Raw genomic sequence first — 13,524 nt, forward strand, 5'->3', positions numbered from 1 at the left:
CCTTTGAAGTTTGTTCACCAAATATTAAAGGCACTGCAAAATAATGTGTTTTAGAACATGAAAGTTGTTTTTCTTGGCTGTAGGAGACAAAGAGGAAGGTAATTAATGCAAAATACTGTGACAAGTTTGTACATACCTTCTGGAAAGACGGATCTGTAGTTCACATATATGTTAGTACAGAAAAGTATAAGCAATACAAAGAGAAGATGAGGACGGCTCTGAGACAAGTGGAAGGACGGTTAGTGTTCTGTCACATAAAATCAGTTTGTATTATTTTACATTGGTGCTGGAATGTTTGACGTTTACTGTCATAATAAGCTGAAGTGTTTGGTAAACTGCTAGTAGCAGTACAAAGCCAGAAATCCATTTTAGATCAGAAACTTGTGTGTAGGATGTCTTAGTAGCCATGTAAGAAAACTGATGAACAGTTCTATCTTTTGTTCTCCTTCTGGAACACAAATGTGAACGTCAGTCTGCATGTTACTGAAATGCTGCTTAAAGTGCCAATAAGCATCAAGACATAAGGTGGCAGAGAACCTCTAGAACCATCAATAACACTTGGTAAACATTTATCCCTTGTGATACTTCTGACACCAAGTAGCACATCTTGATAACTGATGATGGTTATCTGCCCTTTTTGCAATTTTGTGTTGAAGACCAGTTTGAACCATCTAGATCAGAGTGAGGGCATGAGCTATTAAGTGATGCATATGATCAGAAGTTCAGAGCTCAAGCTAGCTCCCTAAGTTTACTTTACTGCAGCTGTATAGATATGCTATTTTGTAGGGTATCTACAAAAAATAGGTGATCTGAGAGTCTGCTTTATCGGTCCTAAAGATGCCCTAAAGTAAATGGGCTTTTATATCTACGTTAGGAGAAGAAGAAAACTTTAAAAACAGATATTGTAGAAAAGAGAGAAAGAATAAATATTGCCCTCTGTTTTGTGTATTAGGACAATGAGATGTCTCACTGAAAAAAGCAGGATATGAACTTTCATTCGATTGCTGCTTCTCTGCCACAAGTATAACAGCCTGATTACATTTAGCAAGGTCAATCAGAATTTTGTTACTCCTTTCAGTTTATCTTCATCTTGCTGTATTTAGAATAAAATTAACATATTGTGAAGGAAAATTTGAGGCAATGGTTTTGATAAGAATATATTTTTGAAATCCAGGCCAAGATTATGGGTTTGCTATTTTGAATGGTTCATCTTATTGTTGAAAAGTCTTGGTAGACCTCATGAAACACTTTGGGGGAAATAACTAATGGCAAAATAGCTATCAGCAGCAAATATAATAGGATCCTTTTTCCATGATACCATTTTTTAAACTTCTGTGGACACTTTGGGGGAAATAACTAATGGCAAAATAGCTATCAGCAGCAAATATAATAGGATCCTTTTTCCATTATACATTTTTTAAACTTCTGTGGAGATGAGTAGTATTTTCCTCGGGGCCATTATATTCTGTCTGTTAAATGTCTCTGTTTTAGAGTAGACAAGTAGTTTATGACTCTCAAGGGAAATCAGATTTGGAACTGCTGCAGCCATTACTGAGTAAATGTTCTTGTACACAGCAGTATGCATGCACGTATTTAACTGGCAGGCATACTTCAGTCCTGTTTAAAATGTAAAACTAAGTCTGTATTTAAAACTCAAGGTCAGCAAAGCTTTGAAGCATCTGTGTTATATTAAGGCTTTTCAAAGTGCTCAAGTTCCTTGCAGAATAGGTTCTCCAGTGTTTTCCTGAAAAGGGAGGCATAATAGCATACGCTTAAATGATTTCCAGAGTTCAGTCTGGTGAACAGTTTCAGGGGCAGTAGTTATAGTTACTTCCACATGGGATTTCCCAGCTCAAACTACCTGATAATTGACTTTATAAAGGTGCTGTATTGCTTTGTCTGTTTTGTCTGTCTCCAGACTCCTATTAAAATTAGAAAAATAAAAATGCCTTGTGCTATTATGTAGTGACAGACGATTGTTTCAGCAAGGCCGATGTACTGCTTCTGGCAGTGAGTAGCAACAGGTGCTTAGGGAAAGAGAATAAGAAGTACAGCAGTGATAAAAAGATCCTTCCTCTTAGATTCTGATATGCAAAGCTCCAAAGATCTTACAGACTAGGTTTTGTTTTTTTTTTTTTCCTCCCCCAGGATTAAGTGGCTTCAACAAAGCAGCAGAGGGCTCTTTGGGAATGTGTTTGAAGATGATGTCTATATTCTTATTGATACATCCCAGTCTATGAAGAACAAGCTGCCACTGGTAAAGGAGAAAATATTTCAGCTCATACAGGTATGAGAAAGTGATGATGCTGTAGACTAAGGAGCATTTTAGAGTAGGCTGATTTTTTCTGGATACTTGTTACCCCAATATTTTAAAACAAATTAATTATTTTTTTAATAGCAGCTTATTAAAATATTTTTAGTTTTCTTGGTGTGCTGATTTTTCAGTTGAAATTTATATTTTTTCCTCATTTCTACTAAGATTTGAAAAAAAATCTGGAGAAAATGTTGAAAATTAAAAAGGCTTAAGTAGTTCTTTCCCTCTCTCAAAAAAAAAGGGGGGGGGGGGGAAACCCCACCCCAACCCGAAAAAACTATGCAATGGAACACCTTTTAGCATTTTCATTTTTATTTTTAAAGCAGTGTCATCCAATTCCACTGGCATGTTGTGATTTGTAATATGTGTTCTAGATTCACTTTCATACTTTTACAGTGGAGGGTGCAGAATGTTTTGAACTTGCTTGTATCTTACAGTGGAACTTTGCAAAGGGACTTGCAAAGTGCAGAAGTACCGCAAAAGCATTAAGTACTGGGAGACACACCTAAGACAAGATTTGTCTCACCTGTTTTAGAAATCTACAATGATGTCACCTAAGCTTACATTAATATTTGAAAGAAAGAGGCACTGTTAAAACGTGCTAAATCTTAACTTTTTTAGACCTGAGAGGAATAACTGACAAATAAAATTCCATCAGTCTGGCATTGATGGCAATCATTAGTAGGGCTAGAAAATCTAAGTCTAATAACAGAGAGGGTTTTGAGCTAAGTGCATAAGTGATAGGACATAGTATGATGTGGTCCTCTAGGCAGATCAACACAAGAAAATCATTAGATACTGTGCAGGAAGGTTTCACAGGCAGCTGCACAAAAAAGGTGATGTAAGGGAGGCTCTAAAGGTTTGTACTAGCTTGCACAGATCTTGCTCTCCTTATGACTTCTGTCCAAAAGCAACTTCAGCAAATTCTTAGTTCTCTCTTGTTGTGCTAGTTCCCCTTGCCAGTGCTCTACATTTGATTGTTGTTCTCCTCCTCTAAATGATGTCTTTGTTTCTGGTTGCAGTTTTCTTTCATAAGCAGTCATAATCTCTTTCTTACACCATCTCTCTTTCTTGCACTCCTAGACATCTGCTGTTCAAGTAGTTTGAGAAATACAAATAAATGGAGATTTACATTGGGAAGTTCAAGTAATCTTAATAATTGCAGGCAATAATTGTCTCTGTCTCTGTATGTCTCTCTGTATGCCATAAATGAATATTACCATAATTTATTGTAACCATATAATCAACTATTTATTAATTAAAACAACTTCTACTAGTCAGTATTTCAGGATACAAGTATTGTTTCTTTTAACATTGAGTAAAATTCAAATGCTGTCTCTTGCAGGAACAATTGAGACACAAAAAGAGATTTAACTTTGTGAAATTTAGTGCCCAAGCAGTGGCGTGGCGAGAGAAGCTTGCTGAAGTTAATGAGGAAAGTTTGCAAGATGCTTGGCTTTGGATAAAAGGGCTTGAGGTAACATGGCAGATAATTATCATAAAGCGTGTTTGTACAAAGGTATATTTGTGTCTTCTCTTCCTATATGGCTGGGGTATTTGTGGATTGACTAAGTATTTGACTTGAGTAAGCTGAAAATATACATGATGTATAGAGTTTAGTAGATCTAAGTACAACACATTATGTCAGTTATAATAATCCTTTAACTGTGGACCTGTTTATAAGATGATATTAATTCAACTTGCAGCCTGCTATGTTTAGTAGCCACAATGCAAACATTGGCCCATTTGATTTCTGTAGGAACCATGACAGCGCTCACACCTTGTGACTAAATTTGTCACTCTGGCACAGGGCTGCCACTGGCTCAGAAGTGGTACAAGAAGCTGGTGCCAGTGAGCTGGAGGAACATTTCTAATCCCTTGTGGTGCATAGATGGACAGCTGACTTTAGCCTTCATAGGAACATGGAAGCAACCATGCTCAGACCAAACATCTGTTTGTCTACCTAACGTTCTTTCTCTGACAGTGGCCAAAATCTGAGTTTTTTTCCCTGAAACAGAGTAGAAATGTCAGCCACAATCAGCCACCAGATTGTAACTGTCAGCAGCTTTAGGACCCATTCATGTGTCAATTGTGGACAGCAGTGCTATGAGCACAGAACAGAAAAAGGATTATGCAACAGTATAGACATATCCCATGTTGTTTTCTAAAACAAAAAAACATGTTTACATAATGAGACTCCTCAGCATTATGACAGCTTTTCCTTAGACTTATGAAATTCCTGGGGTGAGGGAACCGGGGAAGCTACATGATAACTGTGAGACTACAAAGCAAGGTAAATAACTTAGTATTCTCTGAAAATACTAGCGCACACATGGAAAAAAGAAAGTATTAGTATGGCCTCACTGGGTAGCTGGTGAATACTTTTAACTGAGGTTAGTAACCTTAATTTTACTGCCTGCCTTGAGACTTGAAAAGTGGGCTCTGTGTAAGCTATATATATGATACAGCATCATGCGAGTTTGATAATTCTTTGAACTACTGTAATTTGATACCATGTTGTATATGCATTTGGGAATGGCCTTTTTCATCATTATTCGTGAAGTAGTGAACTGTTGATTATAAATTTCCTTCTGAGTTCAGATCTAGATATCTGAAATGGTACAGGGAGTGGTACAAGAACAATACTTTTTTGCAGGGATGTCATCTGTTGCTGATCTTCTAGTCTGTTTAAAGCAGTGCAGGTGTAAGTCTGAGATCAGAAAGCTGGCTTTACAGTGAATTTGAAATGAACAGAAGATTGCTCTAGAATATTAATCAGAGTAGGTCCTTTGATCTCACTTTATACTCTTTGGTCCCAGGATATTGAATAAGGCAGCAGAGCTATAAACAGTAACTAACTGTTCCTTAAAAATCCTTTAGAGGTAATAACATTTAAAATTTCAGGGATGATTATGCCATGTAGTTGAAACATGTTAACTTTGTTTAAACAGTGAAAAAAACTGTTCATTTGTAACAGTAGCAACTGAAAAATCTAAAATTAACAGCTCTTACCGTAGAGGGTACATAGTTATTTCCTTCACATCATCAGTGTCCGCAGTATGTTCCCATGATAAAGTAGAAGTTGTTTTGTTTCAAATCAGATCAAAACCATATACCATTATTGAAAAGAGCCAGGATTGCCAATTTACATATAATAATGAGTGATGTGTGTCTAAACTTTTATAATGCTTACTAAAACATTAGGAATATTAGACATATTTAATACAAAGAAGGTGGCTCAGGCTAGTTGTTTCTTATGAGTGTGCACTGGTAAGAACTGTTTGTGAATTAAAAGATAGGATTATAAAGTATCTGGGCTCTCGTTGTCAGCCCCATACAATCTTGTGCAGCCGTACAGAGTCACTCTGAGAGTGTACTTTCTATTCTGTTTCACCTTATTTACTTTGCCCTTTCTATGTGTGGAGGGAAGGACTGGAAAAAGTTTTAACACAACTAATAGGACTGAAGAAATAATGCTATATCTTAACCTATTTTTGCATGTATGGGTCAATGTTAGTGATTTATATTTATCTTCTCTAATGCCTTATGTATGTGGATCCTGGGTCTCTTCTCACTTACACTACTACAATCCTCACTACCCTCCAGAGCAGTGCTCAGGTGTTTTCCATAAAACAGTCTCAGTTTCAGTCTCAGTTTCAGGGGTTTTGCTTTGGTCCCATTAAAAGACTAAGACTAAGACTAGAGGAATTACTTTTCTGATAAAACCTTACTTTCCCTTAAATTTGGAAGGTTTTGTACACCAAATGTTTGAAAGGTAGAAGTTCAGATGTGAACTGTATTTTTTAGCCATGAAATGCATTTCAGTGAGTTTAGAGTTGCATTTAGTTTAAGAAGAAAAAAACCAGATCATGATCACGAAGTATGTGAATGAAACAGGAAAAGTGATAGTATTACTCAAACATGAATTTTTAAGGGCCACAATATTGCTTTACTGTGTATGTTTTGTTGTTGTAGCTAAATTTTGTGCTAAAAAAAAAAAAAAAAAAAAAAAAAAAAAGACATTTACTTTGATGTGCCAAGGTGGTAGATGGGAGATAGTCTGGAAAAAATATTGTTCAGAAAACCATGAAGTCCTTTACCTGTTTTTGAGAAATAAACTTGTGCAACCCTTTTGTAGACCTTTTGAATTATTTGGTTAAGTAAAATACATATTTCAAAAGAGTGCGATAAGTTGGCAATCAGGAGGAGCAGTGGGAAAATATAATACAATGTATCTTTTATCTTGCATCTTCCTGTCTGTTTATATTCTTTTTGTGATTGCTTTTGCTTTTACAGCTCATATGTCTGTTGCCAGCATTTTGCTTATGTGTGTTTGCATAAGCACTGAATACCAGTTTGGTACCAATTTATGCTACTTTGACACTCACTTGGATTTTTCTAGCTATTTGACATAAATATTTTCACCATTTTATTACTAATTTCATTTCTGTAATATCACTTGAAAATGTACGCTGTTATTATGAATTTAAGAACAGAGCCAAAGTACTGTTATGATTTATAGCTGTTTCTTTCTCTTTTTGCTTTTGGTTTCTTAGGTTGGAAGTTCCACAAATACACTCAAAGCTCTCCAGATTGCTCTTGCTGATACTGACACTCAGGCTATTTATCTCTTGACTGATGGGAGACCTGACCAGGTATTTCTGAAATGAGAAAACAGAAAATGCAGTAAGTGTGGTGTCAGAAGGCTGAAGTATGAGATGAATATCATACCTGCAGAGCTGAGTCTCTTGGATGTTCTCATAGTATTGAAAAATTGTATCTGAGAAATGTGCTGTTCGTGAAGGGGTTTGGATTAGAACTCCTTGCCCACAGTCCAGTCTTTGGTGTATGATAATTCATGATATTTCTCATGAGTTGTTTTAAGGATCTGGTAATGGATTAAACATTAAAGCTGTATGTTAGTGTCAAGGTTAGGATTTGTGTTAAACAAAATGTCTCCCTAACTTAGTACAAATATCACATGAATTAAAAATCAAAAAATAATGATGGTCCCATGGTATGGTTGAAAACCCTGCAATCTTGTGTGATGGCTTGAAAACCTGAAAAGATGATTGATAGCAAAATAAAAAACACAAATCTGTGTTAAACGTTTTCTCCCAAAGAACACATGAAATATATGAGTAGGTACCTTCTTACAGTCTGTTACAGAACTTACACAAAGGTTATGTCGTGTCTGAGGGGCAAGGACCCAATTATTAATTTACATTATTTTCATATAAAGATGTTGTCATTAATATTGTTCCATTAGGTCTCTTTATGATTCAGTTTTTATCCTGCTGAGTTAAATTGGATCTCATGTAGGTGCAATTCTGGAGTAGCAGCAGTCTGGAGTCTGGATAAAGAAAAGTGTTATTAGTTATCACTCATTAAAACTCAATTTACAACTGATTAAAATATTTCCATTGTTTCACACTTTTGCTAAGTAGGAGCAGATATTAATATTTTGTTAAAGAATAATTTGGCTTTCAGATTCTTAATTTTAATATTTTTGTTAAGTTAGAAAGTAATGAATACTTGATTTCTTTTTACTTAATTAATAATGGATTTTATGATTTTTATTATACTTCTTAGATGAAAAAGGGGAAATGGCGAAGACTGCTTTTAACTGTTAAAGTGCAACAAACAATTATATTACAGAAATTGCTGTTTATCAAGATTTATGACAGTGTTCTGAATAACCAAAATGTTACCAGAAATTAGAGAACTGAGTCAATAATTTCTTTCAACAATATCGTTGAAGATTTTTAGATGGTAGATCTTTTACTTTTTCACCTGAATTTTATTTCTTTATTGGAGGAGAAACACTAGCTTTCCTATTGACTCACCCTCTTTTTTTTTTTCATGGTTTTGAGTCAACTTTTGATTGAACTAATTTAGCTTAATAAAAATAGAAACAGTTATATACATCCAAAAATATTGTTATCTACATCCAGTGATACTTAACATCAATGTAGTAGTTTAATTTCCTTTATTAATTTCCTTTAAGATTTCAGAAACAGAATACTGATTATAATTTACATTTTATTTTATTTTATTTTATTAGAGTATCCTGTGCCTTAATGCATTATGTGTTTCAAATTCACTTTTAAATTAGCTCATTTTATAAATTTATGAAATAGCAATCCATATAAAATTTATGCTTTTAACTGATCTATATGTCTCTAAGCAACAGTATGGCTGATTAAATTCTTACAAATTCTCCATGTTTTGTTAAATACTTTTCTGGATGCCACATATTTAATATACATTTTCTGATTTTCAGCCCCCCCCGATAATTTTGGCTCAAGTTCAGCTTTGTTGTAAAATTCCCATCCATACTGTATCCTTCAATTGTGGTGATGTAGAAGCTAATAAATTTTTGTATGAACTATCTACTAAAACAGAGGGACGGTTTCATTATTACAACATCTATTCAACTGATCCTGATGCTGCAGAGTTTATTGTTGTGAGTATCTGAAAATAAATGTGTTTCTCCATGCTATTGAATGAACCACATGACTTGTATTATTGTGATTTCATATTACAATAGATTATTTTTAAAAAGGGTTAATCCTAGTCAGATCTGAAGTGATGCGAAAGCAATGTGTGGCATTATTTTCTTATGAAATTTTATTAAACTGCACCAAAAAAGTCCAAACATCATGCGAAGTACATTTGTAGTGCTACTGTTGCAAAAAAAAAAAAAAAAAAAAAAAAAAGCCCCTGAAAACCAAATTCTAGAAAACATACAGGCCAAATTAAGCTCTGCAGGAAACACACTTGATCTCTGCTGTGTCAGAAATAAGTTACTGTTTAAAATGAAACTATGGTTTATATCTTGTTAATAAATGAGAGAATGCAGAGCTGAATTTGAATGATTTGATGAATGAATGATTGCTAAAAGTTTGCTCTACAACAGCCACTGGGGAGAGATCTATAATGAGTAAAATGACTACAATAGCAGTGATCTATCAAGTATGACTAAGCAGCTCAATCTAAGAATCCCCACTAGGAAATTTCTGAATAGATGTAACAGGAGCACCCATTTAAAGCATATTCTTGCTTTTAATTAAAGTTAACAGTTAATTAGTTCCAGAAATTTTAGAAATGGTGGTAGTGGAACAATGAGAACAACCAGGAATAAGACAGTACCAGGAAATTTAGAACTTTGAAGACAACAATTAGAAGAAAGATGTGAAAATAATACTGCAGCTTTTGAAAGATATGAGAGCATACTGGGCAATTTCGGTGATTCTGCTGATGAGGACTGTGTGACACTGCACATGCTGGAAAGATGAGGGCCAGAGTCCATATTGTCCATCCTCAAACTCCTGGTCCTGTAGGAGTTGTAAAGGGATCATTGTTGCAATCTTTCCTCCTGTAGCCTAAATGATTACAAGTCAGTTCCAATGTTTACTTGAAGAATATAGTTTTCACTCCCATTTTTCAGGAACAGTATGTGATACAGATGTGATCTGTAGAGTGACAGGACAACAGTTGTAATGTACATGTCTTGTATTTTATTTATTTACTCATTTATTTGCTTGCTTGCCTGGAATGAGGGGAGCTATTGCTGTCATTACATTATTTAGAAATATGGCTGTTCCTATCTCAGGAGGTAACTGACTTGTTAAGGAATGCTTGTCCTTTTCCTAAAAAGGAAGAATAAGTTGAAAGGCCGTATTGCCAAGCACAAGAGACTACCTGAAAAGTATACAAAATTTTGCAGCTGTCCTAACTGAGTCATTATTCAAAATTATTATCAGAGCTTGCATAGTTTCAGCTCAGAAATTAAACATGTTTAGGAATAATTGTAATAAAACATTTAATTTTCTTTTTCTTAGAATGAAGACATAAACCTTTTGAAAAGAGAGGTTGAACAAGGAGAAAGAGACCTAGAGAAAGTGAAGACACTTCATGTCAAATGTCTGATGGTGGATTGTTATAAAGGAGAAAATGATCCAGAGAATAAGTATGTCCTCATAGTGCTATTATGTTAATAAGAGATAGGAGCCATCTGTTACATTTCTTCTTTTTCATTGTCTGGCATTTTTAACCTCTGACATTCTCCTCTTTTAAAAAGAAAGGCTTGTTTGTTTGTTTTAAACAGTTACAGTAATGGAAAAGAAAAATCTGGAAAAATACATTGATACTGTGATGCCTGAAACAAAATTAACTCAAACATCCCAATAGTCTCAAATTATTAGGAATAATTGAAGCAAAGACATTGAAATATTTTTGCTGTCTCCAGCACATGGTAAAGTTGCTCTCTCTGACCTAGAGAATTCACAAAGAATTATTATCCTATGGGTTGAGCTGGCTTGATACTTCATGACTAAATAGCCACTCTGCAAAATGCCAATTAAAAGATAAATTACATACAAACTTATGTGTTTAAAAGATAGCAAGCACCATGAATGAAATTCAACTTCTTTTCACATTTTTTATTTTACAGTGTGTGTCTGTATGTTTATGCTATATTTATCCTTGCTTTGTATCAGACGATAAGTAATCTCATCATTAAAACTGGTTTCATGTTCAGCATCAGTTGAAAAACACGCTGAAAATTTAATGGTGCAAGAATGACTGTTCAAAAATAGGTCCTTCTACAGCATACTGAGAGCAGGCTCCTGAGCCACTGTGCAAAAGTTTTCTGCATGTCTGATGATACTGAATTTCTGTTTGGGGAGCACAGACCTAGGTTCAAACATGAAATCGCTTGTAATGTCTACAGCACAACCTTAATAAAAAATAGCTTGCCCTGGTGCCTTACTTGTATGTGATGTAACAGTACAAAAGCAAAAAAGTAAGTTAAAAAAATGTCAGATTTTTAAGACAGAAAACTATCAAACCCAGTAAGTTATAATAAAGGCAAATGAAGTAAAACAAATTATAAGTGGAGAGTGCTGTGGAATGATTTCACATGTGTGGAAGGACAGGTCAGATGTCCAGTATAAAAGTGTAGATAAATGTTATTTCAGAATTTGCATATTTCATTTTTGACTAATGCTGGGACATAGGGGTGTGTGGGTGTGTGTGTGTGTGCATATATATGTGTGTGTGTGAAAGAGAGTTATTTTCATTGCTGATGATAGGTTTATGCTTTCCCCCCAGGATTCAAAGTGGCTATTACAGAACATTCTGACCTTATTAAAAATATATGAGGGTGTTGCCTTAGAAATAATTAACATCTTTCAAATAGACTAAGAAATTACTTTTAGATAGTCTAAAAAACAAAGAATGTTTTAATTTCCTTTGAACTCCTTTGAAATGCAGACTAGGATAATAGAGAAAATATTTTGCACTGTTAGAAACATTTGAAATGAGTATTTAAGTTACCAGAAAACTTCAGCATTTTTTAAACCTGTGTTATATGTTTGAAGTAATTTCTTGCTTGTTCCTTTTTTTTTTTTTGTCACTTACAAGCAGTAATCACAAGCAGACACATACTGTGTCTTCTGTAACCGAACATGTTGAAGAGCTTAGTACTACTCTTAGCAGTAGGCCATGCTGTGCCTCAGAAGAGCCAGCATCGACACCACATCAGCAAATCTGGCAAACCACTGCTGACAGTCCAGCCCGAAGGAAGAAATCACTATATGCAGGTAAGACTAAAACGAACTGTAGTTGTTAGCAGGATTTATTCACTAACTTGAAAAGATTATGTGAAAAATAGCAAAAAGCATCCTTCACTGTAGGAACAAATAAAGCCTTTGATTATGTAAATAATCATATTTTGGAAATTCTGCCTTCTCTTAATTTTTTAGTTTTCAGCTGTCTTACTCATTTGGCCCAAACAGACAAATGTCTGCTTGTTTATGCTGCATCACAGGCCCTGCAATGAAATTATAACCACTTTGACAATGTTTTGAAATCTCTGTAAACATTTTTTTAACAGTAGAAATTAAACCCGTATCTCTTTTGATTCCAAACAAGTACATCATTGGCAAGAACGAAGCCCTGACCTATGCTTCGCTAATTACAGCATTACTTACACTAATATTTATCCTTACTACAGCTGTAACACTACGTTTTGAAGCATCCTTTGTATGCAGTCTGAAACCAAGTTTACCCAGCTGATGTAAAAGAAGTCTTCATCCCTGGGAAAGTACAAAGTGCAAATTAGTGCTGAAGTAATTTTGTGTTTGAGGTCTTGTGTAGGCAGTCACTTAAAAATTCAGACTGGATACCAAAGGAGAACTCAAAAATCCCAGGCATGTGCTTGAGCAGTAAGTTAGCTCTTCCTTTCTTTTCCTTTCAACACCTACAGAGCAAACAAAGACAAGTCTGCTGCGAATCCTGAGCCATAGTGTGAAATCCAGGGAAGAAAGACCAGAGGAAGGAATATCTCCTGAAAAAAAGAGTTTTTCTGACAAAAAGTGTGTGACATGCACAACCACTTTCAAAGGCAAGTGGACAGAACCAGAAACTCTGGGTGGGGCAGACGATAACATTTCTCCTACTGCATTTGTAATGAACGGTGCCTCATTTGAGGCAAAACTGAGCAGACCTGCATTACAAAGGACTGGAGCACAGGACAGTCGCAGCGAGCTGGACATGTGGGAGGGTGATTGTAACAAGGTGATTGTAAACAATCCTTACAGCTGTGGCCAGACTCCTGCCAGTGCTCAAACAGTTTACAACAGCTTAGTTATATCCACGTATGTCCACAGTATGTGGCAGCTGTGATACAGCTATGCCTTAGACTGCTGAAAGGGTATCACAGTTGCTTCTTATCAACAGAATAAATAGAGCTTGGGAATCTTATTCTAATTAATAGATTGTTGTTGTGATACAGTAATTTGTAGTTATGTTCAATGTTGAGGTTAAAGCTGAGAGTGGTGGTTCTAATTCTGTGGTACCAATGTAAAAGGAGGTTGCACTTTATTAATATGCTTAGACTTGCAAAGAACATGCTCTCTGGGACAGATGCTTCTGTAGAGACAAAAATATTTCCAGCGGGGCTTGGATATACATCCATTTCTCAGTAATTCATGCAACTCTGGACTTTATGATGGTCCTCTAAGTTGTTCTAAAACCTCACCTATGCTACTTAAAGATGTTTTACTTTTTTACATTTCAACATCTTATTTTGAGTTTTTATATACCTTTTATACAGATTTTCATAGCGATATACCTTTCGGTGATTAGCCACTCCTGTCCATCTCATTAGTGACAGTATTTGATGTTACATCTTGATTTGGGGAATA

At 35.2% G+C, this 13,524-nt stretch overlaps 1 protein-coding gene across 1 annotated transcript in view; it reads left to right on the plus strand.

The window, feature by feature from the left end:
* The window catches only part of VWA3B (von Willebrand factor A domain containing 3B), a 93,628-nt gene that overhangs the window by 28,938 nt on the left and 51,166 nt on the right, over nt 1-13,524 (plus strand). The window contains exons 12-19 of the mRNA XM_080377364.1: nt 84-238; nt 2,149-2,287; nt 3,660-3,791; nt 6,871-6,969; nt 8,598-8,780; nt 10,159-10,286; nt 11,741-11,919; nt 12,585-12,722. Coding sequence (XP_080233490.1) covers nt 84-238; nt 2,149-2,287; nt 3,660-3,791; nt 6,871-6,969; nt 8,598-8,780; nt 10,159-10,286; nt 11,741-11,919; nt 12,585-12,722 — 1,153 coding nt within the window. The remainder of the gene's footprint in view (nt 1-83; nt 239-2,148; nt 2,288-3,659; nt 3,792-6,870; nt 6,970-8,597; nt 8,781-10,158; nt 10,287-11,740; nt 11,920-12,584; nt 12,723-13,524) is intronic.

The sequence above is a fragment of the Falco punctatus genome (genome assembly GCF_963210335.1).
Source record: "Falco punctatus genome assembly, chromosome: 2".
NCBI classification, from domain to species: Eukaryota; Metazoa; Chordata; class Aves; order Falconiformes; family Falconidae; genus Falco; species Falco punctatus.